Below are 27,830 nucleotides of genomic sequence, written 5' to 3' on the forward strand. Positions count from 1 at the left end.
GTCATGTTAATGGTCCTGGTGGATGCGAAGCTGTGAAGCATCGACCACCCGATGGTGCTAGATCATGATCCAGAAAGCAAGGCAGATCTATCGTCGAAGGGCACATCCCTGAAGACTTACGCATGGGATATTTTAGAATCTTTACGGAAAGGCTCGACATTCGCACGACATCGTTGACATTCAACGGTATGAGTGACAATAAATCTTACACCCATACTCAGAGTTTACTCCTGACCTTTCCAGCAGCCTCGGCCAATTTCCGCCTCTTCGTCATCCTGCCCAGTGAATCAGTATCCTGTCACACCATTAAGGATCACACATACCCCGAATGCTCTATCACGCTCGGCTCCACGCCAACACCAACTTGGAAAGCACCCATACGCTCTTCTAGAGGCACATAGTCACGTGCGGACGGGCCAAGGTAAAGTTGCCGAGGGCGCCAAATCTTGACTCCCGATGGAGAAAGCATCATCTGCATATAGGCGACGTTTAGTGAGTCTGTGGAATGAAAGAAGGCGAAGGGCATACGCACCTGTCGCCAATGTGCAACCCAGCCTACGACTCTGGGCACAACGAACAGGACTGGGAAGAAGTCCATCGGGAAACCTACCCGTTACCGTGTTACATAATTCCAGTCTTCGTACAATGCTGGCACTCACCCATCGCACGGTAAATCAGCCCGCTGATATATGAGAGTCAATTCATATCGATGATTGGATAAAAATAAGTTTACCTCCAGAAATCAACGTTCGGAGCTAACTTCCTCGATACGAAGTAATCATCTTTCAGCGCTGCATCATGCAGGGCCATTGCGGTATCAAGCAATGGATCACGGCCCGTCCTTGACTCCGCCATCAATCTTCCAATCCTGCCGCAACAATGACCACTTACACAGCAAATACCTCATCAGCAACCTTGCGAATGATAAATGAGCGCGGATCAGACTGCGGATCACCAACAATCATCAGGACAGCAAACAGTAGGAGGATGACTACGCACAGTCTTGTATACTCTGTGTCCGAATCCACTTAGCACCTTCTGACGCTTCTTTACTGCTTCTAAAAAGGCAGGGACGTTCTCGGGACTTATACAGATGTGAGGAGACGACAAGAATAGTGGCTATAAAAACGGACCTGCCAATGGAAAGAAGCATTCGAATAACAGCTTCGTTCGCACCTCCATGGAGTGGACCGCTGAGAGGTAAATACATCAGTATCGACATGAATCGAAAGCTCATGAATGAACAAAAAAAATGGCGAAGCACAAGTAAAAATGTGTTAAAGGCAATTCCATCTCGGAGAGCCTGGGGACGTAGGGGTCATTAGGATGCTGAACAGTACTCACTACAGTGACGCACAACCTGCCGAAACAGCGCTGAACGGGTCAGGTAACGATGACCCAGTCTGAAGTACGGTCGTCGAACTCGCGTTCATCTCGTGGTCGGCATGGAGGATAAAAAGGATGTCAAGTGCCTTTGCAAGAACAGGATGCGGCTTGTTTGAGTGAAGCTCTGATAGGTGGTCTGTGGGTGAGAGATGGTCGAGTTGGTAGAGGAACCTTGCGCAAGAAGAGTTTGAGATACAATGGTGCAGAACTAGTAAAATGGTGACTTACGACTCTGTATAGCTCATTCCTATTGGAGGCACGACGAAGTCGCGGCCCTGGCGGATACGGTATGCCATGCTACATGTACTATTATCAGCGAACGAAGAAGAGGACAACCACTAATACACACGCAGCTAATGTGGTAGCTTTACCGATCAGCCTGAATATTTGCCTGTCCATGTTCTGAAGTGCAGCAGGATCACCCTTGGCAGCTTTTGTGAACAAATCTTGCCCTACAAAAAGGTCACTAAGATGAGATGATACTCCAGGTCTGCTGACTCACCCTGCAAACTCGGATTTGCTTCCCCATAGTAGCTTCCCAAGTATGCAAAGGCACTTGTAAGCATCGACATGGGGTGAGCATCGTACCTAAACGAGCGGAAGAACCCTTCTGCGTCAGAATGTATTGGCCCGTGGAGGAGGACCTCGCTAGTGAAGTGGGATAATTGGGACGAGCTGGGCAACGCGCCATATATGAGGAGATAAGAAACCTCAAGGAAATTGGAGCGTTCGGCGAGTTGCTCAATTGGGTAGCCTCTGTGAAATTTGATGAGTGGTATAGTAACAGGTAAAGAATGCGTGCGTACCTGTAGCGCAATATGCCATTGTCACCGTCAATATATGTTATACGACTCTCGATCACGGCTGTGTTGAGAAAACCTCTATCAGCGACACGTAAACCGCGTTCTGTCTCGTCTTCAGGTCTGTCATTTGGACCCGGAGCAGCACGAATACCCTTGAAGAAGTTTGCAGGAATTGAGTTGTGGGAGATCCTGCGTAGCGTTAGTCGGAATCAAAGTTCTGAGGAAGAGAGACGCACGGGACGGTGTACTCCTTCCCAGTGCGGTTGTCTACAACTTTGAGGGACTCGTCTCGCTTGAGCTCAGATGCAGGAAATTGTTTGCCCATGTGAAGTTGTGAGGAGTATGATACAACTGGAGGATACTTGAATGGATGGCACGGAACAAGGCTTACGTCTTGACTCGGACGCGAGCAGCTCGTGATATTCGCATCCCGATGTCAGTTTGGTTCCTAGTTTTACCGGATGACAGAGGCGCTGTAGCCTGTCGATTTCACAAGCTTGCCATGGGTAGTCCACGCTGATCACGGGACCGGGAACTTGCCTCCAATTGGTCACAACATTTTTCATGTTTCTGGCTCATCGCCCTTGGAGAACATGGTTCAGATCACTTCTGGTGAATTTGAGGCTACGTTGCGATGAAGCTGCTTGTCATTAACCATCTAGCCGTTGTCATTATCTTCGAACACTCTACATCTTCGACAAGCGGCACTATCCTCAGGACCAACACAAGTCTGTTCCCTCTCTTTACTACTGTTCTATATGACACAGTCAAAACCTATTCCCATTCTCGCTGATATGGTTAATGATTGTGTGGGTCATAACCTGGAGTGTCTTATCGAGGGACCGACTGACGATGCCGTCGTGGAACAACGGAGACACTGACTTACATTTTGCTGGATGTCAATCATGATTTCGTCGATGTCCTGAACTGCACGCTGACCGCATCCTGACATTAAACGATGAGCTTCACTGTCGTTGGTCACAGCAAGCTCGCGGACACGGGATTCAGTCGTTCGATGCCCTCGCATGTTTGAAAGACACGCATGAAGCAATAAAATCCGACTGGAGACCATAGCGTCGATTTTCCATAAAGTTTGAGTCTTGCTAAGATAGGGAATTGAAGAGCTGTTAATTGTGAGCGCATTGATTCGCACTCGCACCACATTGAAATTTTCGTAGGGGAGGCGTTGATTGTGCCCACGACCATAAGCCGGATATATAGTGGAGAAACAGTCAGTCTGCCTTTACGCGATGAAACCATGAAGAAAGCGCACGGCGGGGAGACATAACTGTTGGTGCCTCCAGAATGATACTCCCAATCATCGGCGCTTTTCCCCCTCTGAGGTCTCTTCGATACATCATGCTACTCCATCCGGAGCAGCGGGTAAGTAGGGCGCCCATATTCCTAGTGATTATGCATCTGATGAGCAAGACAAGCACAAAGATACCTTTTGTCAAGCCGATAACGACCGTCGACGGGTGTTAGCTGAGCGGCACGAGCTTGGTAAGTACCACGTTTTCTAGCTGCCACAATAGAATTAAGTTTGTTCCATGCGGACGTGTGTTTATCGGAGGAGAGGTCACAAGTCTACTTGATGGCCTGACAAGGTCAGGGTGTTCAGTATGGATGTATCCGGACGCGCAAGCGCAAGCAACATCCCTCGCACAGCGTCTTATGCAACAGTTTCCGTTATTTGTTGCAGTACAAATATATAAATTCTCTCTCTCATGCAGTGGTGTTAGCGAAATACTTCTGGAAGTAGGACAGCACCTGGACTGGATCCAAATGTTTCGCAATTGCTGTGCAAGTCCAAGTTCAAATGTCTTGGAGTTGCACCGCTTTCTGTTGACTCCTATCTTACTTTCTTCTTTCTTTCATCATGTCAATCAGGACTTACCCCGCATTCTGCTCTCTCAACCAGCCTGAACCCAAATTACTGTCAATGCCGGTCCAGGCGCCTGTTGATCAGGCCATAAATTCTATCTTTGACAAGCTAGCTCGGGACCAGGATCTCATAGTCACACTCCAACTTTGGAACACTTTCTTGGTGGTAAAGCACTGTCCTACAGTAACACAGGATCTTCATCGGCTGCAGACTTTCCGCCCTTCACTCAGCAGAACATGTCTCCTGGGAAATCGTCTACTTCGACTCGCACCTTTTCTCCTGCCAGTGGGGAACCATCCATTCCATCTCGCGAGACCGTTTCTCCTGAGGGATCATGTGCTCTGACTCACGATCTGACTGGGCCAGTGCAATTGAAACATGCTCGACCTCGCGTCATTCATGCCTGCGATGAATGCCGCAATAAGAAAAAAAAGGTGAGGAGGGGTCGTCACCATCATTTTCATACATCTGACGACAGAGCACAGTGTTCTGGGGAGCAGCCACTGTGTCTGAGTTGTCAAAAGGCGGGAAGGGTATGCACCTGGACACCTATAAAGACCTCGAAAAATCGCCCTTGTCTTAAGTATGGTGTGGTCAAGTTGCGTCGACCACCATCTTATACAGACGAGCGGAACTCCATGACTACTAGGCAGCTCCACATTGCGGCACCAAAACCAACGTATCCCATCAAGCTTCATGATATGCATGGTGCAGCTGCTTTGGCGTCCGCCATGCGGTATCCTCAAGCAGCGAGCTCACCTTTGGGGTCTGAGTTTCCGGCGCATATAGCCACCCGTCGGACGGGAGCTGTTGACTTCGGCTGAGTGACTCAAGTTCGACTGACTGCAGTCATGAGTATACTTCGCTGCCTCCCACCAATCCTCCATATCTTGACAGTGTCTTGTCTTGTGTACATCCTCTCCACATGCGACGACTGTGTCATGAAGATATCTACCGCCGGGCCCTCGCCGGCCAGTAATACTTTACAAGGAGACATATTCCTGTCAGACATGTGCATCCCGTCCCACGTCTCATTCTAACCCTCCCTGGGTGTTGACACGACACTATCTGTTTGCCCGACTTTGGACTGCGGTATGGACGCTATCGTTTCACTTACATGGACACTTCAGAGATGGACTATTACCTACACGGGCGCTCCAGTGATGGGCTACATTATAGATATCGATATCCTTATTACACACGCTTCTGCGATGGGCTATTACATTATGGACATTGTACAGTAATGTACACTATTGATCTATATGAAAGAATTCCGGAAATCGAGTGATCTCGCATTTGAAACTATGTGAGACAAATTCATCGACTCATCTGAAGCAAATATGAAGGAGTGGCAACATGCGCAGTTTGATCTTCTCCGACATCCACCGACCTGAGGGGGAAACATCATTATCAAAGACTCCGTACAGTTTGATTGTGCGGATATCATAAACGATCACATTCGAGTCGCAACTAAGAATACTATACATTTGCTACCTATGTCAAAGTAAGCATTTACGCAATTCTTTCGAAGTGACAACACCCGTTGTCCTCCAGGAGCCTTAAAACATATTAAAACGACTTTTCTCTATGTCTTTCAGGCTCCAAGCTAACCTCCATCGGCACGGGTGAAAAAACCTGAATATCAATGAGGCTAGGAGGTGACTATAATTTACCATATTACATCATCGCTGTATCTCGAGTCATAACAAAAAACTTACCCTCGTTACAGTAAGTCGATCTTGTTCTAAGAAAATCCTGTCAAGGTAATGCATCGAAAAAGGCTCGGCGCAGACAGAAGCCATGTAAGGACGGTTGGAGGTGAAGTCTTCGTCAAGGCACGACTGAGCAAACCAAACAGGCTTGCGGATCACAACTCCTGGTAAATTGGGGTCATGTATATTTCTGAGCGAGCAATGAGTCGCTTATTGAAGTCCCAGATGTGTACGTAGAATTGTCCCTCGATGGAGAGTGCTTCCACTCTTTGACCAGGTTCAGGAGTACGATCTCGAGGAAGAGCATACGCCATTTTGCTACCGAACACACTGATTCGGTGGCTTGGATGATGCGGAAAGCACCATGTATACTTGGGTCCCCCAGTCTGACCACGGAATCTCAACACGAGTCTCTGATTGTATGGCCTTTTCTGAAAACATGGCCATATCAATGACCATTATTACAGGCCACGAGGCAGGGAGAGTTTCTAGAACCATAATCTGTGACTCCATAGAGGGTACGTAGCTGGGCATTAGATCTGGGTGAGCTACTGTACCGTGGAACGATGGGGAGGCGTAAACAACATAGTGTGGCACGACCTGGGGTGCTGAATTACGGCCAGGTTTCAGAATGGGAAGGAGATAAGTGATTCGATGCCGAGGTGTGTCATCAAGTCCTTGTAATGTGTACAAGATTATACGACCTTTTGAATCGATGATAACCAATGTGTGTTTGTCGACTAGATGTAAATCGTAAAACAATGGCTCTCCTGATTCACTTAAGGCATGCTGCGTATGCTAAGCGGCAGAGTTTTTAAGAGCAGAGTGAACTTACTCTTTTAACACGACCTTTCCTCCAATCTATAAGTTGTATGAACATGTTGGACGCGCCCACCGTGTTCCGTGAAGTGCGATGCCTCGTGTAATAGAGCATAACTACACGATCCCCACAAATTGCAGGCCCACCCACAATACAAATGACGGAAAAGTGCAGTAGATTCACCGGCATGCCTGCATTCCAATGAAGTGCTTGCAGAGTCCGGATGCGGAAGCCGGGATGAGCCTGCCAAAAGTCGACCCAACAGACGGGGTGATCTTGCTGAGCATCGCCCGAATGAAACACAGAAGGCGCTGAGATTGCGACTACAAGATCCTGCAGTGGGTCGACGACGACTGAACACGCAACCAAGTTGTGTATATGTACAGACTGTTTGAATAAGTCATGTTTAGGCCACACTTGAGAGGTTTTGGTCTTGTCCTTGCAGTCTCGAACCAAAAGAGTGTTCATTCTCCATACCCATAAAGTCCCACATTTCATGGACTGTGGCTGTATGCGAGGATCGTTTGAAGCAACCACATCCTGGAAAACAGTATTGACATGGAAACCAGATCGCCACAAGGATGCCAAGTTCTTGAGTGAGGACATCTTTCTTGCAATGGCGATGGAATCTGCATCTGCGGAATCGGTCTCATTGAGGCCTTGGGCATATAGCTCAAGCTTGTATTGGATGTGGACCGAATTTTGAGCTGCACCCCAGACAATTTTGCAGATCTGACGTGATTCACAAGTTAACCTCGAAGAAAACACATAACACAGGGAAAGAACAGACAATTGCACAGCGACAAATGTCCTCGGGGGTGAGGAAGAGTAGAATGTGACATATTAGCTCTGTAGGAAGCGACAATAAACCAACCGCCATGGTGATGGTTTTGAAGAAAGGAGTTAAACCGTGCAATTATGTAACGTTAGTCACCAGCAAGTCACCAGTATTCTAATGTCAAGAATCCTCCGGCGCATTATGCATGTACCTAGGTGATTTCAAAGAGTGAAAATCCTTACAGTATACTCATCGCTGAATTAAGGTGCAACAAACCATGATTGCTTGAAATACAATATACATCTGGTATCGTGAGCTTTCGCTGTACATATCCTTGCTCCAGACCATTTACTCGCTCGCCGCTTGCTTCTTCTCTCGTGAAAGCCAGCCTATCCGATCTCAGCAGAGAAAAGACGAACGGAGAAAAACACCTTACCTCTCATTTTTTGGTCGTGAGCTTTTTGCCGTTCACGGTCCATCGATTTCTGACGCGCAAGCTCTGCGTCGACCATAGGTGCCTCTGAATGACGGACATAAGTATTACATATTCGTTGGTCAGCAAGATATCCCAGAAGAGAATTCAAAATACGACGCACCATTGGGGGCAACCTTCTTTATCTCATTGAGAGCCGTCTCCGCTTTCTCGAAAAATCCAAGCTCTCCAAGGGCCTTTGCTTTTCGGAAAAGCGCCTTAGAATTAGCAGCGTTTTTGCTAAGAGCCTACAAATTCAGCGAGAAATAGTTGTGTCAAGGGGCGACAAACCTTGTCGGCAGTATCCACCGCCCGCTTCCAGTTCTCTTGTTTGATATGACAGGCAGACATATTTGCATATACTTTCTCCAGAATTATATCTGCCTGTCGAGCAAAGACCTCCTGTTACCTTTCATCGATCGATGAACTTCTAGTTCATACCTCAGTCGTTACATCTTTTGCACCAGCAGCTTGGTCGACTGCTGATACCGACGATGGAGACGACGGGCCAGCCATTCCAAGTGATTGAAGGGCGTTTCTGCAACATCGAGGGTTCGTAAGGCATGAACACGTGCTAACATAGTGCATCCGTACTTATCGATGCCGTGAAGATACAGAAGAGTCTTCATGTAGTAGCTATGTCAGAGGTCGTCTCTACATCGTACCAGTCTTTGGTCATATCCTCACCTCATGGTACGATCGCAATGCTACACACGATATAAAGATCACCTAATTAACAATGCCAAGGATACGCCACTCACCACTTTTGATATCTCCTACTTTGAACGCAGCATCACCAGCGTCTTTCTTCGAGCGTGCGGTGGCCAACTTTGACTCGACGGTAGATAATTCCGCTTGTGTAGGTACTTTGACGTTTGCATCGCGGATGTTATCCTGCACGACACCAGGTGATGAAACCGACTCTATGATCTCCGAGGCCTGAGTAGTTGAGAAAGAGGTATCTAGATTTGACATCGTCGGGAAAATTAGTGGTAGGATAGAGAAATTTAAGAGTAGTGATTGTAAGACTTTAATAGGGATCAAAGGGCGTAGTACGGCAGTAAACAGAGCTTTTCAAGTTAGTCCCTATCAGCTCGGATACTGCCGAATCCCGACAATAAGTCAGACGCGAATTTGAACTGACACGTCTTTTGAAAGATGAACTACTAACGGCGTCAGGCTACGACTTGGGTCTTCTTGGGTCCCTCGAATGCCTCGCAAACTCAAGCTTGTCTCTGCACGTTTAGCTCGTTGGTTCCTGTGTCTTTGACACTAACTCTGGGCGAAGCTAGTTCGCGCTTGATTTTGTTCTCACTATATGCCTAGCTATGCCACGTCCGGACCACATATTCAACTTTGGTGCGTGGAACGAGATATAGCTATTCCTTTACTTGGTTCCATTGATGACCTCACTTCACACCCCTGCATATGGTGCGCACGTCAGGATTCATCGCAAAGCACCCAGTCAAACTCGAAAATATATACTTGAATAGATCTGACTTGAAACTCCTTCAAAGGTTCATTTCGAGCACCAAGGGACTTGTTTGGTTGCGAGACCTTCAAATCTAAGTATATGGTGGTCGACCACGAGCTTGAAGTTATATTTTTGAGCCCAAGGATAAGCTATTATCCCTGCCAAAATAATCGCACGAGTTACTATAAGCTCACTGTTCATGGAATATCGATCATAGTATTCTCGACGAGATTCGGCGATGTCTCTTCGTCATGCAAGGTCTTTTGAACTGGGTAAATGCAAAACCGGCTTCGCTCAGCTTAAGTTGGAACACAGCTGTACTTGGAAAGCTGGCCCCGCAATGAGATTTGCCTCTAAGACGCTTCGTCGTAAAGTCGACGAGGGGCTCTGTTGGGTACTGGTGGACGATTCGTCACAAATGTAAATATTTTTGAGAAGTATAGCTGCCGGCGTGGAAAACCACCGTCCGGTCACAGTGTGACCGCAGGAAACGGTTCGTGACGTTTCAGTGACGGCTGACGAAGCCGATCGCTGATCGGGTCAGACACCCGACACCGCCGCGCCTAGCGAGCCATTAGGGTACACCGTGTGTAAATATAGTCCTAAGTCTAAGTCTAAATCCCAAATCTTCAAATCCCCCCCCTCCCCTTCTTGCGGAAAAACGCGCGCGACGCGCGACTCAAAACGTGACACCCAGCCCTCACAAGAGGGGAGGCTGAAAAACTCTTGGCCATTTGGATTAAAAGGAGAGAAGAGAAGAAAAAAAAAGGGATAGTAGCAGGCGCCAAATTGCATTGCAGCCGTGTGATGGCCGCCTCATCTGCGCACACACCCAAGAATTCGGAGCGACAGGGATTCACTCACTGGGGGCATCTTGTATTTGGGTTTTGGAGAAGTAGAGCTGCTTGGGAAGGAATGTTGGAGTCTTGATGAACCTTGAGAGCAAAGGAGGGGACAGTTGGTGTGAAGAGATTGGTTGAGAGCTGGAAAAGGTGCATGCTGACTACTTGTGGGGCCTAGCCAGTTGCCCTGACGTTCTTTGCCGGCACCAATGTACTAGGTTCCGAAGAGGACCTTGCGGTCCTGCCGGACGTCACGCCCATTTGGGAGGGTCTTTTTCACCCAAGAAACCTATGGTGGATGGCGTGATTCCCTGCTAAAACAGAGGGACGTGCAGTTGGGACCATGCCATTCCTCCAAAAAAACACACGTCCTTGCGTGCTAAAGACGCTCCTGCGTGCGCTCAACACGATCCCTGGCATGTGACTTGTTAGGTTTTACTTTGTTTATTGTTGACCTGCTCATTTCCTCCAGCCACACATCTACTGGTATGCCCCATTCTACATCGAAGTACTCGAGGCAGAGGCGTACCCACAGCAAGTTCTTACCAACTTGAAACTGCCAGCAAGAATCCAATATTTCAATACCAAGGTAAGTTCCACTAACAAGAAACTGCTGGCTAGGAACTCAATATTTTCAATAAGTTGGGTTCTTGCTGTGAGAAACTGCCGGCTAGAACACAGTATTTTCAATATGAAGGTAAGTTTCACTATTGCTCCAAGAAACTGCCGGCTAGAACTCAATATTTTCTATAAGTTGAGTAGAACCGTCCTCACTCCAATATAGCGATCTCTGGTGGCGAAGAGATGTTCAAGAACCCTCGTCTCCAAGATCACACTGACCCAACCAAACTTATTCACACCGCGCTGCATTTTACAGTGGTTTGCAGGCATTTATCGATGGAAGGAGGAGGTTCAAGGTATGCAAATGTCTCCACTGACCCAACCCCAAAATTATTCACACCGCGCTGTATTGACAGCGGTTTACAGGCATTTATTGATGGAAAGAGGAGGTTCAAGGTACGGAACCAACCCCAAACTTATTCACACCACGCTGTATTTACAGTGGTTTACAGGCATTTATCGATGGAAAGAGGAGGTTCAAGGTATGGAACCAACCCCAAACTTATTCACACCATGCTGTATTTACAGCGGTTTACAGGCATTTATTGATGGAAAGAGGAGTTGTCTCCACTGACCCAACCCCAAACTTATTCACACCGCGCTGTATTTACAGCAGTTTACAGGCATTTATCGATGGAAAGAGGAGTTGTCTCCACTGACCCAACCCCAAACTTATTCACACCGCGCTGTATTTACAGCGGTTTACAGGCATTTATTGATGGAAAGAGGAGTTGTCTCCACTGACCCACCCCAAACTTATTCACACCGCGCTGTATTTACAGTGGTTTACAGGCATTTATCGATGGAAAGAGGAGTTGTCTCCACTGACCCAACCCCAAACTTATTCACACCGCGCTGTATTTACAGCGGTTTACAGGCATTTATCGATGGAAAGAGGAGGTTTAAGGTACGCAAATGTCTCCACTGACCCAACCCAAACTTATTCACACCACGCTGTATTTTATAGCGGTTTGCAGGCATTCATTGATGCCCTCACCGCCCTCACCGCTATAATGTGCTCCAGGTGATCATCCGCCAGGGACCCAATTTGCGGCACTGTGCTCATGCCACTCAAGGCAAATATAGGTAAATACATGCATGTATTTAGGAGTGGGCGCACACTAATTTGTCCTCATCTGTCTTATAGTATGGGCGTCAACAACCTTTGGGAGGTATGTGCACCGCTGGCCATTTTCAGATTTGAAGCTCATTCGTTTTACAGTTACTAGAGCCTGCTGCAAAAACAGTGCCCATTACCTCGCTTGCCCTCCAGGACCGCTATGTGGGACCTGCTCCTCACCTGCCCTATGTGATAGGAGTTGACACAAGGTCAGTCTTTGCACGTTCGTATTGTCACATTTGGTACTAACTCCTTCTCACCACATGCAGCAGGTGGTTTGAACAGTGTCAACAAGGCAAGTGGCACCTGTTACAAGAACATCTAGACACTTGGGCCCCTACCATTTTTCTCTAATCCTCCTCGTATCAGCCCTCGCGTCATACCCTTACCCGACCTTACCCTTGTCATCCTTGTCATCCTCGCATTCCCTTTCGCTCTCTATCTGTCGCTTCAGCAAAGCCAGTACATCTGGCCGAACCCTTTTGCTGACGAAGCATACCCATGCTCCGTTCCACCACCTGACTGATCCTGTGGACAGTCCCTTTTGCCCTTACCGTCTGGACGGTAACCTATGATACGATGCACGACGCATCCCCTTCACCCCGTTTCCCTTCTTGATCTCTGACTCAGTGCGCAGTCGCACATGCGACCTATACTTAGCTCCGCAGTTGCACGGTCGTGCCCCTGCGCGTTTCACTTCTTATTCTGATCTTTGACTCACTTTCTTATCTGCACGTTCAGAGCTCGTCCGTGTCTCACTTCGAACGTGCCTTCCTTTTATGGTCATACCCTTTACCGATTGCTTCTCTGGTAGTACGAGTTATCATCCACTAATACGCTTCCTGTCCTCTATATAAACTCGCTACCATGTAACATATTCCTTAACTTGAATCTACTTGGTTCTTGACCTCCTACTCTCACCAGAGTGATCCTTTCTGCCTCGCCAGTCTATATTCTATCTTCTTATCTGCTCCTCGCGGATAAGCCTATAGTCTCGACCTTACTCATTGACTTCGTTGACGAGCAAAGCCCCTGTTAACTAGTCGGACTTCTGTCCTTCTAATTAACGACGATCCTTACAATTAACCTTCGGGTATCGTAAGCCTAGGCTGATATAGCTTATTGTCTCGCACCCGCTTGACATAAGCTACCCGATTTGGACATAGGCGTCAAATCTTACTTGCCGAAACTCGCCAAGTAAGACCCCTAACCTTGGGCTAGCCCAAGGACGTCCTCGACCATTGACGACACACGCTCTGTTTGAGCGTCGCCAACAAATACCATCCAAGTCGTAACAGCACCGTGCACACGCTCAGACTGGGCAGAACCCTGCCCTTCAGACATTCTTATTCTGCCTCGCTCGACTTACTCAGTTCCCGGTACAACTAGTCTTCTGCTATGATGGCAACCAGCGGCCTGATGTCAAACGAGGGCATAAGGTATCTTCTAGGGAACACTGGATGGTCAAGCCGACTCAACGCATCTTGGATGTCTTCAATACGCAATGGATTATGGTGTGTCTTCTTTACCTTCGTTCATCATCTCATCATTCAACCCTGGTATGTAGGCTGCAGGAGAAGCTGAGGCTCAACTTGCATTGATGAATAGGGCCGGTGTCATTGATGCTGTACTGACAGACGACAGTGATACCTTCGTATTTGGTGCGAAGACTGTCCTTCGAAAGTAAGTTTTCACTCAGGTTTAGATATCTGTTCCTTATGCTCCTGCCTTAGCTCAACACTTTCGATGGACACGATCAAGATGTATACTGCCGGCGCCATTCAGGAACGAATTGACCGTTGTCTCACTGGTGATGCTTTCATTACCATGGCCATCTGCTGCTGCGGTGATTATGATAAGGTAAGCCTCGAACACATCATGCGGATACTGATTTTTGTTAACTTTCTTCTTCAGAGTGGTCTTCTGGGCTGCAGGTGCGAGACAGCACTTGGTTTGGTCCGCTGCATGGACAACAGTATGTTGCGTAGTGCCATATGCAGCAACAACCAAGGCTGGAGTCTCAAAGAGTGGCGAAACATTGCTCAATGTCACCTTTTGAGTGATCCCACTGGGAAGATGGGCCGATCGCATCCAGCGCTTGCTCGCTCGCTCCCTGAATCATTCCCCAGTGCGGACACCATCAATTCGTATGCGCACCCTGCAGTCACCTCACTCGCCGAGGTACCCAAACTGCAGCTGCCAGCCCCTCCTGACCTTGCCCAGCTTGCATGTGTGATCCAGCAGTTCCTAGGCTGGGACTCGAAGAAGCTTCTTAGTGCCTTCCACACCACTATCTGGCCCGTTGTCATCCTACATGAACTCCTGGAGGATCTTGCCAACAATTCACCCAGGAGCAATGAGGTACGTGATTGCTTTATATTCTAAACATGCTGATGGACATGTAGTCTAGTTCAGCCTTGCCTCAGGCTGCACCAGGGCAGTGTTTCTGAACCGCACATCACACTCAAAGAAGACACTTGCAGGGATTTCCGGGCACAATACTGACGTGCCCATTGATGGGCTTGAGAAGGCCACAATGCAGTTGCTCGAGGAGCCAGCCCCAGGCCATCGGGATGATATCACACCATCGCATAAGTACGTTTGAGTATGGCTTGCTGACAGAATCTATGACTGCTGGGCGAAGACAATGTTCCTATCATCGTCAGGTGATCTCCGCACGGAGGTACGTCGCTCAGCCATATTGTCATTGTTCTTGCTGATGTACAGATAGAGCCGCCCCTCATCAATGACTCATACTGTCCATCAGTTGTCTGCACATCCTGTCTCTGATTTTGATTCTGATTCTCCCGCCTCCTCTTCTATGAGCGTTATTGACCTTACAGAAGATGCAGTGGCGTTTGCTGGTGGCACTATCATTGATCTTACAGGTGATGATGATAGTGAATTGATTGATCTCACTCTTTGATGTATGTTTGGGTACTGTACTTGTATCTCGTCGCATTTGAATAAATAACAGTTTTATTGCAAGTACTATGTTATGACAGGAAGTCAAAAGTCTACTGTTTTGTTCTTAAGCGGATGAACAGCACTGCCCACACTGCCGGCACTTGATAGTTGGCTGCTGGTTGGGGTTGAAAAAGTGCTCTCTTGGCTCGGCAGGGTCGTCATTTGAAGAGATAAGGTACTTTACTATTGTCATGTTCGTGAATTCAGTGCTCCACCCACCCCACTCACAAATCCGTCTCAGGTGCCAGCGCCTCTCTACATGCAGATATTGACAGCCTCCCCGACGAAACGAGTGCGTGCCATAGGGGGCAGGGTCGATACCTATGTCAAGGAGATTGTTCCGGAAGAGCTCCAAGAACTGTTCCAAAGACTAGATGGTCATATTTAGCTATTTCGATCGACGTACACAGTAATAACGTACCATAGGGCTGTTTGCCTCTGCTATGCGGTCGCCAGATGCCACTTTTCAGAAAAGATAGCCTGATGTCAACTTAGACTCTCGCAGCCAGGCAGCAAGTGCACGTGCAGGACAGATATGAGCTTCGTCCGACGGGAGGACCCAGAGGTGAAAGGGCTTGATATCTAAAATTACGTATCTTAATTGTAGTCCTGCGAGCTCAATATAGATTGAATACATACCTCCATTTTGGTGGGTCTTCCGGAAGGGAAGGTATAGCACAACCCGATCTTGCTCCACATGAAGATCATGAACCTGTATTTTGAGAACCTCATCAAATCACAACATGCACAAGAACACCACCGTATATGCAGCCTGCAGAAGTCTTCGGACACGTCCACCGCCCCAGTGGTCTAAGTTTTTGGTACCAGTAGTTCCCGAGCCTCCTGCAGATTTTCACCCACCAGGTTGATATGCCTGGATAGTCCAGTTCCGAGGAAGGTGGTTGTGATTGTGAAGTTTAAACATATTTCCTGCAAACGTTTGAAGGTTCTTCGAAGCAAAAAATTGAGAATTAATGTGACTCACCGATGTTATAGCACGAGCGCTGTTGGCAACCTCGCTGGCTTGGATCTAGGGTATTGGATGATCAGCCGCAAATCAGTCAAAATAATCAAAAGTGCTATATACCTTGCGCCTCCGCAGTGAACACATGAAAGATGACACCTCAACTGAGATTGAAGGATTGCCAACCATGGTGCCATCTCCAGCATCGGACTCATGCCAATGCATGTTTCCGAGACCGTGGAGCTTACCAAAGGCATAGGTCATCGATGCTCGCATCTTCTGAGCATGTCCATATGTCCCCCGGTCTTTGGTGGATGGTTTTGGGCTGCCATCAAGATTAAGAGAGTCGCAACTTCCAGCATCGTGTCAAGTGTTTGTTAATTCAATTGAGTGGGACTCGGACTCACGCATTCATACCAAGCAATGATGACCCAAGGAGCATTTGGTTGTGGTTTCTTGTTGAAGAACTCCTCATCTGTCCGTAAAAGCCTCATCTCAACGGCAAACACGAGACATGAATTTATCAACCTGTCAAAGTGAACAATCAAAGTCATGATGCAACTGTTAGGACTAATGACTCACCTCTGATATTCAATGTCTGTACCCTCTGTAACCCCCTTAGAAGCCTCCATGAGAGTCGCTTGAAGTTTAGTAAACTCAGAAGCATCCATTGACATATTCGTTGTCGGGGCACTTTGTTCTTTCTCGCTGCTGGGGTTAATTAAGGTTTCTTGTTCTGCTGCAACGTCCTCTTCGATATTGGCATTCTCAAGGTCAGCGGCAAGTGGAATCACGCTGTGCAGACCAGCAAAGCACTGCATGGGGTCAATCACTGTAGTGGCCATGATTCAACAGAAAACTTTGCAGACTCTTACTGTGCTTGGACTCGGACCAATCGTTAATTGGCAATTGCGGTGCTAATACTTGTATTACCGGCAGCATAAACTTTGTGTACCTAACAGAAGATACAGGTCCTATCTACAGCACTTAGTCAACTCAAAGTACCTTTTCACGATAGCAGATGGCCTTGTCATGACATACTCTCCACCTCCCCTCCGGTAAGTAAAATCAGTATCAAATGTGGCGCCAAACTCTCTGCGCACCTGTTCCACAATGCGGGACTGAGTCGACTTGCGTACATCATGCAGCTTGTCGACGATGGCACTATACTTCATGTGCTCTCCTTTAGCACTGAAGGTAGCCCAGAACTGCTCTGGGCTGCCTTGACGGTAACACTCGATAATGTCCTGGGCACCAAGGAAGGTCAGTCGGATGCAGCCGAGCATTACAGGGTTGTACTCACCCGCCAATCAGACCATTTCTTCTTCGGGCCCTTCCACTGCTTGTCTTTGCCATAGCGGTAGAGTACCGGCCAATATTTAACTGCAATTGGATGGCCGCGGATGACAATAACAGACAGACCTTTCCAGTACTCACTATGGTCATCCCACATGCTATTTAGGTGTGCAATATCGTGTGCGAAGCTGATGGCAGGGGGATCAGGAATCTCACTGTCGTCCACTTGTAGGATGGTTCCATCTCCAAGGTGGAGTAGACGGGGGTTTCCTATGGCCGGCGGCGGAGATGCACTAGGTGCGCGGCTTTCCACTGCAATGGTCTCGACACCAGAGTGAGTAAAACCTTCGGCACCTAGCGCAGGTGGTGACCAGACAGCACTGGGTTCATGGAGGGCATCTTGAACAAGGCTGACGATCCTTGAGCTCACGTTTTGGACAATGGTGTCCTGCAACTGTCATCGATTAGCTCAGGGATAAAGTGTGATAAAGAAGTGCACCTCATCAATGTAGGCAGGATAGGGTGCATTCATACTTATAGCAAGCGGCAGATAACTGGGCTCAGCACCAGTCGCCGTCTGGTACGGATACTTCGTGCCAATCATCTCAGCCTGTCAAGGCTTTTCAACAAGGATCAATAAAAAGAAAGGAAAGAATAGCTCACCCCACGGCAACAGAAGCACGCGACCTCAGTTGAGGTGCGCGTGTCCTTTGATCGATCAGTGACAGTTGCAGCAGTGGCAGCACCAAACCAACTGCGCACGGCGCTGCATCTGCTTGGTGCGGCCTGCCCTAGGTATATCTGTGGGTTTGTGTGTCCGAGGTCCCTTGTGGGACTTGTGGGCACCTGGACGTAGCCTTAAGCAAGGGGTCAACTCCTGGTGAACGCCACTCCAAAAAAAATACTCGCACACCTGTCCCATGAGTCAGGATCACGACTGAATACTTCTAACTGCTCAATCAACATGGCCTTGTTGCCCGTCTGGCGGAGGTCGAACTCATTGCAGTGCTGCTTCAGCACTTTTACAGTCATATTGTAGCTATGGTACCAATGTCAGCATCATCAGAGAGGAAGCGTGTCAACTTACATGGGGAGATACTGTAACTGAAGGTTCTCCTTCGCGCCTGAATCGTCGGGGGAAGGGAAGCAACTGCTCAGACAGAGTTTTCACTGACCATACTTAGGTCATGCGCACTAGCATCAACGCTCCAGAATGCCGTGTCACCATCCGAGACGGGATACAGTCCAGCCACATTCATTTGCACGAAGCTCAAAATGCTGTCGTCATTGTCGTCGTCAAGGCAGAGGGCAGGTCTGCAGAAGTGAGGAGAATCTTCCGTTTCCACAATGGATATGTTGCTATAAGAACAATGAAAGTCGAGACACTCAGAATAATGGCAAAAGTGCTGGCCTCGTTGAGTTTGTTTGATGGTGCTAGAGGGGCGACAGTTGGCTCTGCTGCAGCCGAGCTGGAAGTGTTCGAGAGCCGACTGACGAGTGAAGGGCTGAAGGGTGAGTGCTGTGGGGGTGTGCCGACGATAGCAGAGGTAAGGACGCACGCCACATGCTCAGCATGAGGCAGCGCGATCTGGGGGACGGGCAAGTCAGCAATGCGAACGGTATGGTATCAGTACCAGTATAGTGCAAGAAAGTGACAAGAGAAGGGACCGTTTCGCTTAGGTCAGCGTGCCTTGGACGGCGTTTGCCGAAGTGTCACGCCCACCAACGGACGGTGTTCTGTGCGAGTTCTGAGCGAGAAGATTGTTTGTCGGTATTTGGCTCGCTTAACTCTAAGCTCGACGTTCGCGACATCCTCCGCGTAATTCAACTCTACCTGTCCACTGGAAATCACACCAAAAACAAACAGAAACGCGATGGCACTGATCGGCACGATTGCTGGTTTCTCATTATTCGGTCTTGCAGCGCGTTTTGGGCAGCTGGCAATAAAGAAGAGAAATCTCATGGAGAGTGCGTGCCCTCATTCACTACAACATTCACTGTGCCGCAGGTATAACACTGATACTGACGTCTTGAGCAGACCTTGGCGGACACGCATTGTCAATGGGCGTTTTTGGTTATGCTGGATATTGGGCATATCAGTGGGACGAACGTGCGGCGGTTATGCTTGCGCAGAAGCGTGCGGAGATTACTGAACGGAGAGAACGGAAGTTGGCGCAAGCTCAGTAATTTATTTAGATTTTGTGGTGCGGAGGTGAGTTCGTGATTCTTGATTGATTTTTTCATTATGATGACAGACTGAATATTTTGGCTTGAAGGTTGATCACGCGTAGGGTACGAAGGATACCAACCACTTTAATGGAGTGTACTGTGTATATTAGGTATCTTTCGACGCCGCACTGAACGTTGAACCTTGTGGTCATTGAGCAATACCATCCTCCACGTCGAACCTCATGTTTGTCCTATGCCAACTTTATGCCACAAAATACTTGGAAACAAGCTTTTGGTGCCAGCGCCTGGTGATGAAACTACTAGTAGAGACCAATGGAGTAATTGCATGTGTTCACACTGTCCCTCCTTTGGTCCCTACTATGTGCTTGGGTATCCATATACTTCCATTCCTTCCGTTTGACTTGAGCAGTGACGTGACTTGGGGCGTTGTGATATTGGATTCTGAGAGCTGCGGGTGTTCTATCAGCGACACCCTAAGTTAGATCTGATGATTTTGACAAGGGTTCCAGAAGGAAGAAACCAAATAGATATTACTGCGGTGGTAGAACGAAAGCGTAAGTAAGTGCGTAGTCATCATACATTCGAGGTCCGCTAGTCCTGGAAAGAGGCAAGGATTGACCTCCAACGACGACAGCAGTCACTGTCCCAGAACTCCCGCTGAAGCTATGTCCTTACTAGATTTGAGCAGCGTGTTTTCTCTTGCGCTAAATCCCCTACTGTTATTTGAATGCCGATATCTGGCTGCGGATAGGATTCGCTGTATAGAAGGGCGGTGGTACAAGTGCCGCCGGTTTTGCTGTACGTATGAGATGTCTTCTTGATTTCATCGCTTTGGATGATTTGCTTCGGTCGGAGTTAGTAATAATCTCTGATTATGTAATTTTATGCCTCATGGTCACTGTTTCTCCCCGGACGACGACGACAAGAACATTGTCGGTGCCATTCGACGCGTTCCCTATGCCAGTCACTCATTTGATGTCTGCTCAAGTTTCACCACTCGCTCTCATCATCCCACGTCCAAATATTCCCAGACCGCGTCTTCCAACAAGTTCTTTCGTTTCTTCTGCTCCACGAACTCCTTCTCGTAGCCCAGTCGCGTCTCATATTTTCATTTCGCCCCCAGCTCCCAATAGGAACAGTTGTGATTCATGGAATAGCTCAAACTATGATTTTGACGACCCTAACTTAGACTGGAAGGAAGATGAAGTTAGGTTACTTGGCAGGGTGGGTCGAATTTCGGGTTTCGTCAAATAATTCACCTAAAATTCGCCACAGACCTTGGATGCTCTACCTTCTCATCTTATCACACCTTTCAACGGCTCAATTCCGCCTCCGAACCTTCTTGACAAGATTGCACGTGGTATCACTGCTGCCAAAGGCCCAAATGACTGGCCCCATTCCGTCACCGCGACGCGTGCTAAATTGCTCGACCTGGCCCGCGCAAGAGCAATGGAGGAGCGGAGAAAGTCCATCATTGATGAGGACGTCATCTTTCTCAGCGGCAATGTACATCGTCCAGCAGATATGAGCAAATGTGCTGAGCGCAACGATACTTCACCAGACGTACTTCAACCTACCACAAACACTCCTAAGCGCCACCCACTATACAGGCAGTCCAGTATGGATTTCATGACTGACGCAAAAGCTGACCATAACGAGAGCATCGCTCGGTATGTCTTTCCCTCCGTTCTATCCCCTTATCTGATTATACGCAGCCTCTCGCACCGTCTCCAACGACACGAGCACACTTTCCACCACCCGTACTTACGTCCTGCTCACTTGCGTCGCCCAATGGAACATTCCTTTACTCCCTCGACACCCAGCTCATCAACGCTCAATGCCTCCCAGAGCAATATACGAAAGTCCACTGCGTCTTCAAATTCAAATTCTACCTTTGGCACTCCCATTTCCTCATCGGCGCCTCTCCGTCCTTCCTCCCTGCGCAGATCGTCCACGTTGACCCTCGCGAGCTCTTGCGATATGCGCGTAGATCCGGAAGGTGATGGCGAGAATCTATTCAAGACTGCCGAATTTCGCCGTAGCGGAGGGTATCCTGACGCAGCTATCGTTGGTGTAAAGGTAAAGAAAGTCCCTACGCAGCCTACTAGTCCAAGGACACCGTCAACAAAGAATGCTAAGACGTCCTATTCAAAAACAAAACCTAAAGTCCTCGCTCTATCCGTAATCTCCCCGCCAAAGACACCTCCATCCAAACCTCGAGTGCTACCCACTACCTCAATCAAAGCAGCCACGCCCATCAAGCAGCCTAAATTTCGCAAGGGACACATGCCTTCCCTATCCATCTCCTCCGACGAAGAGGAGACAGCACGTTCTCAACGTGCGAAGAAGCCCCGTACGAGTGAACCTTCGTGGTCGCTAATCGCCTCCTCAGACACACATGCACGACAGACCCTGCCAGTTTTGGCACCAACGCAAATTACTACTACATCGTCTGTGCACAAGGATCAGGCTAAAAAACGCGAATCTGGGCGAAGTGCTTTTTCACTGCCCAAAGCTTCCTCTAGCTCGTCGGAGAACGACAACGAATTTTCGACGGCGAGTGTGGAGACTGCTGCAACAACCGTTTCGCTCTCTACACCTGCCTTGCCAGTGTCTATGCCAAAGGCAAAACCCAAGCCAAAGGAGACGGTGGAACCGAAGGCAACGACGAAGCTAAAGCCCATCCGCCGCAACCTGATGCGCAACCCCTCGATGTTTGGTCCTGAACTCCCGTGTCCACAGGCAACTCCATCGCCTCCGTCGCGTATCCCGCTGTCATCTCCTATCGGATCTCCTGTTGCAGTATCCCGTGCGTCTCCCGTGACTGCATCTCCGAGTACGCCTTCGATGTCCCCAAGAACACCTGCTACACCTCTGCTCGCTACCCAGACACGTCCACGCACGCTTCGCCGTGCTGCTCGTAGGATCTCGTTTGGGAGCCTGAGAGCTGCGAGTCCTGTTTTGTCTGGCGAGAGTGGGGTGGTCACGCTTGGGAGTGCGTTTCAGCTTGCTTGATTTCACTTTCAATGGTCTAGTGTGAGCGGTGCTCACAGACATTCATCTTATCTTATCTTCGATGCTTCAATTATGATTTTTTCGTCTCCTCCGTCTTCATCTCTGTATATCTTGGATTTCGATGTACTTGTATGTCTTTGACGATCGTTCTCACTACTTCATTTGATGAATTCTTTTGCTTTCTTTCTTTTCCCTAGTTCTCTCTTCACGTCTTTTTTTTCGGCGTTCGCAGGTTGCAATCTTCTCTTGCTGTTGCCTTTTTGAAAACTGATCTGGTTTTGGTACTTGTGTGCGAATCTTTTTTCTGTTCATCTTGTTCGCCTTCAGCCCATACTCTGACGTCCCTCCTATCTCTTCCGCCTTCTCGTCCCCGCCCAATCCCTTCGCTCCTGACCTGTCTTTTTCGTTTTCCAATCGTCAAAGGTATGTCTCGCATGTCTCTCACCTCGAATCTGCTAATAATCCATATTTCGTTAGGACGCCCACACACTCACTCGTTCGCTTGTTCGCCATTGTGCGTGATAATGCACCCTCCTTTGTTCTCCGCTTTAAGCGACCACTGTCATTCTCGCTCTGCCGTGAAACGCGCAGTTCACACTCCCTGTCTTTCGGTTTCTTGATCTCTCCAATATCAATCTCTCGTCTGCTTGGGACGGGTTTTTTCATGGATGGATGAAACTCTTCCTTCAATGAATGGAAGGTTCATATTCATTTCTCCCTCTCTGGCTATTCGCTCCTCAAGCTCGTCGACGAGCTTGATCATCTATTCATCAGTGCATCCATCCCATTCCGCCATTACGTTTGAACCACCAAATTGGATCATCACACATTCATTAACTTCGCATTCATGCTGTACCATCATGGCCATTTCATCATCGCTTTCGTTCCTACTGCCTCCGCTCCTGTCTACATCATTTGATCGTTCTTTCTTTGTACGACAAGCCCCTCCTCTTTTGTACAAACCGCCCCTCTATCCCCTTCTTTGTACAACTCAATTTCTTTGTACGACTGCCTTCGTCCCTACACACGTAGATCGTGTTTTATGACAAGGAATTATATACGACGCATGTATGTACTTTTGGTCGCATTTGTACTAATCAGCGTGTACAGGATTCTTGCTCGTGCCGTAAATAATTACAAAGAATGTCTGCAACGAGGATCGGCTTGCTAAGGCGCCGTTCAATCCTGTGCTAGATCAATGATCTGAATGGTGTCATTGATGGGCTGAGATCGAACTCATCACTCAACTATACCCAAAGAATACTTCGAAGACGGCACTGCGATGGCACGCCGCTGAAATTGCGAACAGGTTTCCGATCCTCATGCACATGGCTTGCTCATGGCGGCGTTTCAAACATTTTGCAAGTCACCACATTGCATGATTGCATCCACATCTGCTACTTCCGAATCGATCTTATCGATATATTCCCGGATGCACCGTCCTTTTGTACCTGAATTCATGCTGAAACACTTACGATAAACCAGATATCATTTCTCTCACTTACTAAGGTTAAGCGCTGGATGGTGTGGTATATCAAGCACGAATGCGATCGTTTTACGTCCACCAAGCTTCCCCGCTCGCTCGCTCCCATCCTCTGACAGTATGACTGTAGTCTCGAACGATCCAAGTTACTGGCCAACCATCGATTCGACAATTTTTTACAGCTATTTCGTAGGTCCGTGGAGAGCCAGCCACATGATGACCGTGATGACTCGATTGACATTGGCTGCCCGGGCTTCACAGTTACATCATGTGCTGCGGTAATATACGATTGGGGTGAGCAATATCGAGTATGAAAAGACCGCTGATATCATGGGATTTCTAGGACTTACGTTCGGACAAGAGGTAGGTCGACACCATCACAGGAGCAGTCGTCTCGCTGACAACAGTTTATAGGTGGAGCTGATCTGGGTGAGCGAACTTTCAGATGAAAAAAAGATATAAAAATGGTAGCTAACTCGCGGCAGAGGCAACGGTGGTCCATGATGACCGTTTTGTATCTCATTGTATGTAGATTGTGTTTTGAAGCGTGGTTGGCGAGTTGTACTGAAGGGAACACATCCTAGGCACGATATATTGCAATAGCATTCTCTGTGTACGTTTTGACGTTCAAACCATTGGTATTGTGCTCATTATCCGTCTTTCACAACCAGGATCAACATGTTGAGTATGTTTCCTTGTATAGACCCTATTTCTTTCTTCTGACGGGCGGCATACAGTCAGTCTTCCAACGGTTTCGAAGACCGGTACAGTGAGTAGTATTCCGCACCGATGCCTTCCCGTCCAAACAACTGAACTACCATGCAGGGGTGAGTGAGATTCTCGAATGACTCGTAACTTCAATATAACGACTCCCACAGTTGTGAGTTTCTTGCCAGCTTGTGGTCTTCTGAAGCTAACAACTAATGTTGCTGGATTCGTCAGGCCTTATTATGATTGACGCAATTAATTGGATGAGTGACTTCATACATATAATACTCGGTGGTGAGCTATACACTTCCATGATATTAACTTGATTGAAACATCATGCAAGTCATTGCGATCGCTCGGCTGCATGCCATGTATCAGGGATCCAGAAAGATGCTGACATTTCTTATTGTTATCTTTCTGGCCATCAGAATCCCTGTCGAAGTGATGAGCGCAATGATGACGGCGCAGATTTCAGGGGGTAAGCTCTAATGTTTGTGTGATATGCTTAAGTGCATCAGGCTCACTGACATGTACCAGAGGAATACATCCTTTCCGGCATCTATAGGTGCAGAATTAGCTATCCGGACAATTCTATATTCCTGGGTTCTATGACTTGGATACTTGGCACTGTGTGGGAGGTCCTTTCACTGTGTCTCGCGGTCTGGATTGCTGTGAAGCACTTCCGTGAACTACGAAGACGCTCAACGGGAGGCATTATGGGGCACTGTTTTACGGTGTTAATGCAAACTCACGTTACTTACTTTGCAAGGTGAGCTCACAACGTAAACTTGGTTTTCCTGTTCCGCTGAAGTTTGGCGCGCGCACTAGTTTTTTGGCTGTCTCTTCCCTGCAGATCAGTTTTTTCTCTCCGACATTAATAGCGGTATGCCGATCTGTCACCACCCTCTACGTGCGACAATGATTCATCATTTCTATAGCACGAAGATTCCCAGGGCATTCAGATTTATATCTGTCTGATTCAAATCTTCCAGATGGCGCAGCTGTCTGTGCTGGGACCACGTCTTATCCTTGGCGTTCGAGAATACAACGCTAAGCTCGTGGACGCCTCCGATACAGCAACCGATATGACTTCAATTGCTTTCCAAGAACGTGTTTATGTGGAAACTAGCACTACCGTGTAGTTCGGAAGATGCTCGATGTGATTTACGACTGGTAGGCTGTCTGATACAGAGCGGTTTTTGTATTTAGTTTTGTCGCGGAACTTACTTAAGTTATTTAATGTTACAAGATATATTCGAAAGAGATATCAATATTAATGTTCCTACCACTTGCAATTGCATAATCCCCCACGGCCCTCCGGGCAGCCCAGGACCCTTCGTATCATTTCACAACAAAGAAAAAAAAGAAAACAAAAATGCACGATCACAGTTTTTCCATTGGTATAAACCTAGCTGAGATCTTTGTCGATGTTCCACGTACGGTATTAGGAGAGCAAGGATATAAAGTGATTCGCTTGGATGACATTGCGGGGATCACTGAATCTTAGTAAGTGTCTCTAGCAAGGTCAGATGTTTAGACTGATCGATGAAACTGGGCTGCGGACACAATCGCGTCAGGGGAAAGATATATTAGGAAACCAGCAACGGTCAGTTGACGAGCTCCGGTAGAGGTTAACAATCTTTGTTCTACAGATACTTGGCAGGGTCATGATCTGCTATTTGCCATTGTTATACCTGTACCCTTAAAATCAATCATATGACGACTTTACTTACTCGAAGACAGTCGTTCCATTTCAGTGTAGTGATATTTATTCTCTAGTCACTGCTCAATATACTATCCCTCAACATCAGATTAGGCTACAAACTTGGCAGCTGTCTTGTTTTGGGCGATGACCCAAGCCATATTTTTCACCCTTGGCAGAACTAGTGTTGTTCCTGTTGCAATGTCTGTCACGAGGTTGACTTGGACGCCCAGTGCCGTTGCCAGTGAGTCAAACCTGCGTTAGATCAATAGTCTAAATGGTATCAAAAATGCGCCGACTACTAAACCCCACATCCAACTATACCTAAAGAGCACTTTAGCAGTGTAAGTGCTGGATGATGGTATATCAAGCACAACTGCAATTGCTATCCACCAACTTGAAGTTCCCCTGCTCGCTTACTCTCATCCTTTCTATGATAGTATGACTGTAATCTCAAATGATCCAAGTTGGTGGCCAACCATCAATGCGTATCTTATTTCCAGCTATTTCATAGGTTTGTTCAAAGCCAGCCCCAGTACTATGATGACCGTGATGGCTCAATTAACCCTGGCTGCGATTTTGCAGTTGCCGCCTGTGTTGTGGTAATGTACGATTGGGGTGAGCGATATTAAGCGTGCAAAGACCATTGATACCAGGATGGTACTGTATTTCTAGGACTTACGTTCGGACAAGAGGTAGGTTGACACCCAGGCCATTACAGCAGTAGTTATCTCGCTGACAACAGTTTCATAGGTGGAACTGGTCTGGGTGAGCGGATTCCTACATCAAAAGAATGATGCGCCGGCGAATATACTAATTTGCGACAGAGGCAACGCTGGTCTATGATGACAGTTCTGTATCTCATTGTATGTCGCTTGCATTTTCAACCAAGCGTGGTTAGCAAGCTGTACTGACCCGAACATATCATACTAGGCACGATATGTTGCAATAGGATTCTCTGTGTACGTTTTGAGGTTCAAGCCATTGGCTTTCCGCTCATTGCCCGTCTTTCACAATCAGGATTAATATGTGAGTATGTCTCCTCGCATCAATTTCGTTTCTTTCATATGATGGGCAGCATACAGGCAGTATTCCAACAATTGTGATAACAGATGCAGTGAGTATTCCACACCGATGCATTGCATTCCTGTCCCAGACAACTCAACTACCATGTAGGGGTGAGAGAAATTCTTAAACAACTCGTTGATTCAATACTATAAACGAATCCCACAGTTGTGAGTTTGTTGCGAGCATGTGGTTCCACAACGCTGATAATTAATGCTGCTGGATTTATCAGGCCTTATCATCGACGACGCACTTAATTGGATGAGTGACGTTGTAGAAATAATACTGGGCAGTGAGCTATACACCTCCGTGATATTGACTTGATTGAAACATCACTGCAAGTCATCATCATCGTTCGATTGCATGCCATGTATCAGCAATCCAGAAAGGTGTTTGATATTTCTCGTTGTCATCTTTCTGGCCATCAGAATCGCCAACGTGGTGATGGTAGCAATAATAACGATGCACATCTCAGCGGGTAAGCTTGTTATGTATGAGATCTTGAAGTGCATCACAACTCACTGACA

General features: G+C 47.7%; 14 protein-coding genes across 14 annotated transcripts; 7 read left to right on the plus strand and 7 right to left on the minus strand.

Annotated features, from left to right (window-relative positions):
- Positions 1-159: 159 nt before the first annotated feature.
- On the minus strand, positions 160-2,682 carry EDB93DRAFT_1179115 (citrate synthase-like protein). Its single transcript, XM_041450605.1, has 14 exons — positions 2,426-2,682; positions 2,193-2,378; positions 1,889-2,142; positions 1,736-1,838; positions 1,615-1,683; positions 1,345-1,557; positions 1,134-1,193; positions 1,000-1,084; positions 892-944; positions 734-841; positions 660-682; positions 533-606; positions 324-472; positions 160-275 (listed from the first exon to the last, which is right to left on the minus strand). Exons 1-14 carry the CDS (start codon positions 2,512-2,514, stop codon positions 218-220), a joined length of 1,524 nt encoding a protein of 507 aa, XP_041302276.1. The 5' UTR covers positions 2,515-2,682; the 3' UTR covers positions 160-217.
- A 93-nt stretch (positions 2,683-2,775) lies between these two features.
- On the minus strand, positions 2,776-3,767 carry EDB93DRAFT_1179121 (uncharacterized protein). Its single transcript, XM_041450606.1, has one exon. The coding sequence runs from the start codon at positions 3,447-3,449 to the stop codon at positions 3,168-3,170; it is 282 nt and encodes a 93-aa protein (XP_041302277.1). The 5' UTR covers positions 3,450-3,767; the 3' UTR covers positions 2,776-3,167.
- A 490-nt stretch (positions 3,768-4,257) lies between these two features.
- EDB93DRAFT_68340 (uncharacterized protein) lies at positions 4,258-5,033 on the plus strand. The gene is made up of 2 exons (XM_041457094.1): positions 4,258-4,508; positions 4,560-5,033. Exons 1-2 carry the CDS (start codon positions 4,311-4,313, stop codon positions 4,896-4,898), a joined length of 537 nt encoding a protein of 178 aa, XP_041302278.1. The 5' UTR covers positions 4,258-4,310; the 3' UTR covers positions 4,899-5,033.
- A 468-nt stretch (positions 5,034-5,501) lies between these two features.
- EDB93DRAFT_1179126 (uncharacterized protein) lies at positions 5,502-7,515 on the minus strand. The gene is made up of 6 exons (XM_041450607.1): positions 7,397-7,515; positions 6,622-7,338; positions 6,118-6,575; positions 6,020-6,051; positions 5,793-5,995; positions 5,502-5,736 (listed from the first exon to the last, which is right to left on the minus strand). Exons 1-6 carry the CDS (start codon positions 7,484-7,486, stop codon positions 5,644-5,646), a joined length of 1,593 nt encoding a protein of 530 aa, XP_041302279.1. The 5' UTR covers positions 7,487-7,515; the 3' UTR covers positions 5,502-5,643.
- A 131-nt stretch (positions 7,516-7,646) lies between these two features.
- On the minus strand, positions 7,647-8,912 carry EDB93DRAFT_1213493 (uncharacterized protein). The gene is made up of 8 exons (XM_041451065.1): positions 8,618-8,912; positions 8,544-8,563; positions 8,451-8,479; positions 8,298-8,394; positions 8,148-8,240; positions 7,981-8,104; positions 7,821-7,904; positions 7,647-7,773 (listed from the first exon to the last, which is right to left on the minus strand). The coding sequence occupies exons 1-8, from the start codon at positions 8,829-8,831 to the stop codon at positions 7,733-7,735; spliced, it is 702 nt and encodes a 233-aa protein (XP_041302280.1). The 5' UTR covers positions 8,832-8,912; the 3' UTR covers positions 7,647-7,732.
- Positions 8,913-11,708: 2,796 nt separating this feature from the next.
- On the plus strand, positions 11,709-12,439 carry EDB93DRAFT_1255735 (uncharacterized protein; the record flags this gene model as incomplete). Its single annotated transcript, XM_041453834.1, has 5 exons — positions 11,709-11,762; positions 11,818-11,879; positions 11,941-11,965; positions 12,016-12,122; positions 12,283-12,439. 5 exons carry the CDS (start codon positions 11,709-11,711, stop codon positions 12,437-12,439), a joined length of 405 nt encoding a protein of 134 aa, XP_041302281.1.
- Positions 12,440-13,211: 772 nt separating this feature from the next.
- Positions 13,212-14,298, plus strand: EDB93DRAFT_1094671 (PIN domain-like protein; the record flags this gene model as incomplete). The annotated part of the gene is made up of 4 exons (XM_041446622.1): positions 13,212-13,427; positions 13,481-13,596; positions 13,647-13,773; positions 13,828-14,298. Coding segments are annotated over 4 exons (930 nt in total), but the record flags the coding sequence as incomplete, so codon positions are not given.
- Positions 14,299-14,874: 576 nt separating this feature from the next.
- EDB93DRAFT_68515 (uncharacterized protein) lies at positions 14,875-15,547 on the minus strand. Its single transcript, XM_041457098.1, has 3 exons — positions 15,520-15,547; positions 15,302-15,462; positions 14,875-15,250 (listed from the first exon to the last, which is right to left on the minus strand). The coding sequence occupies exons 2-3, from the start codon at positions 15,302-15,304 to the stop codon at positions 14,945-14,947; spliced, it is 309 nt and encodes a 102-aa protein (XP_041302284.1). The 5' UTR covers positions 15,305-15,462; positions 15,520-15,547; the 3' UTR covers positions 14,875-14,944.
- EDB93DRAFT_68431 (uncharacterized protein) lies at positions 14,875-16,414 on the minus strand. Its single transcript, XM_041457096.1, has 7 exons — positions 16,252-16,414; positions 15,968-16,196; positions 15,866-15,910; positions 15,742-15,810; positions 15,520-15,690; positions 15,302-15,462; positions 14,875-15,250 (listed from the first exon to the last, which is right to left on the minus strand). The coding sequence occupies exons 1-6, from the start codon at positions 16,317-16,319 to the stop codon at positions 15,367-15,369; spliced, it is 678 nt and encodes a 225-aa protein (XP_041302283.1). The 5' UTR covers positions 16,320-16,414; the 3' UTR covers positions 14,875-15,250; positions 15,302-15,366.
- A 328-nt stretch (positions 16,415-16,742) lies between these two features.
- On the minus strand, positions 16,743-18,831 carry EDB93DRAFT_1179146 (uncharacterized protein). The gene is made up of 9 exons (XM_041450608.1): positions 18,552-18,831; positions 18,316-18,499; positions 18,224-18,290; positions 18,054-18,159; positions 17,892-17,997; positions 17,804-17,848; positions 17,640-17,750; positions 17,148-17,588; positions 16,743-17,091 (listed from the first exon to the last, which is right to left on the minus strand). Exons 2-9 carry the CDS (start codon positions 18,397-18,399, stop codon positions 16,819-16,821), a joined length of 1,233 nt encoding a protein of 410 aa, XP_041302285.1. The 5' UTR covers positions 18,400-18,499; positions 18,552-18,831; the 3' UTR covers positions 16,743-16,818.
- Positions 18,832-19,014: 183 nt separating this feature from the next.
- Positions 19,015-19,327, plus strand: EDB93DRAFT_1255738 (uncharacterized protein; the record flags this gene model as incomplete). Its single annotated transcript, XM_041453835.1, has 2 exons — positions 19,015-19,108; positions 19,179-19,327. The coding sequence occupies 2 exons, from the start codon at positions 19,015-19,017 to the stop codon at positions 19,325-19,327; spliced, it is 243 nt and encodes an 80-aa protein (XP_041302286.1).
- A 978-nt stretch (positions 19,328-20,305) lies between these two features.
- EDB93DRAFT_1255739 (uncharacterized protein) lies at positions 20,306-22,345 on the plus strand (the record flags this gene model as incomplete). Its single annotated transcript, XM_041453836.1, has 3 exons — positions 20,306-20,554; positions 20,606-21,000; positions 21,046-22,345. 3 exons carry the CDS (start codon positions 20,306-20,308, stop codon positions 22,343-22,345), a joined length of 1,944 nt encoding a protein of 647 aa, XP_041302287.1.
- Positions 22,346-24,240: 1,895 nt separating this feature from the next.
- On the plus strand, positions 24,241-25,994 carry EDB93DRAFT_1179162 (uncharacterized protein). The gene is given in 10 exon segments (XM_041450609.1): positions 24,241-24,257; positions 24,314-24,352; positions 24,413-24,513; positions 24,566-24,655; positions 24,666-24,667; positions 24,771-24,830; positions 24,880-25,014; positions 25,074-25,305; positions 25,365-25,419; positions 25,475-25,994. The coding sequence occupies 7 exon segments, from the start codon at positions 24,648-24,650 to the stop codon at positions 25,676-25,678; spliced, it is 696 nt and encodes a 231-aa protein (XP_041302288.1). The 5' UTR covers positions 24,241-24,257; positions 24,314-24,352; positions 24,413-24,513; positions 24,566-24,647; the 3' UTR covers positions 25,679-25,994.
- EDB93DRAFT_1108284 (uncharacterized protein) lies at positions 25,912-27,781 on the plus strand (the record flags this gene model as incomplete). Its single annotated transcript, XM_041447824.1, has 13 exons — positions 25,912-26,042; positions 26,511-26,582; positions 26,679-26,752; positions 26,824-26,856; positions 26,914-26,933; positions 26,992-27,006; positions 27,066-27,104; positions 27,213-27,267; positions 27,324-27,355; positions 27,415-27,416; positions 27,472-27,473; positions 27,536-27,595; positions 27,646-27,781. Coding segments are annotated over 13 exons (671 nt in total), but the record flags the coding sequence as incomplete, so codon positions are not given.
- Between the last annotated feature and the right edge of the window lie 49 nt (positions 27,782-27,830).

This window comes from Suillus bovinus (genome assembly GCF_016758785.1).
Source record: "Suillus bovinus strain UH-Sbo-P2 chromosome Unknown EDB93scaffold_100, whole genome shotgun sequence".
In the NCBI taxonomy this organism is placed as follows: domain Eukaryota; kingdom Fungi; phylum Basidiomycota; class Agaricomycetes; order Boletales; family Suillaceae; genus Suillus; species Suillus bovinus.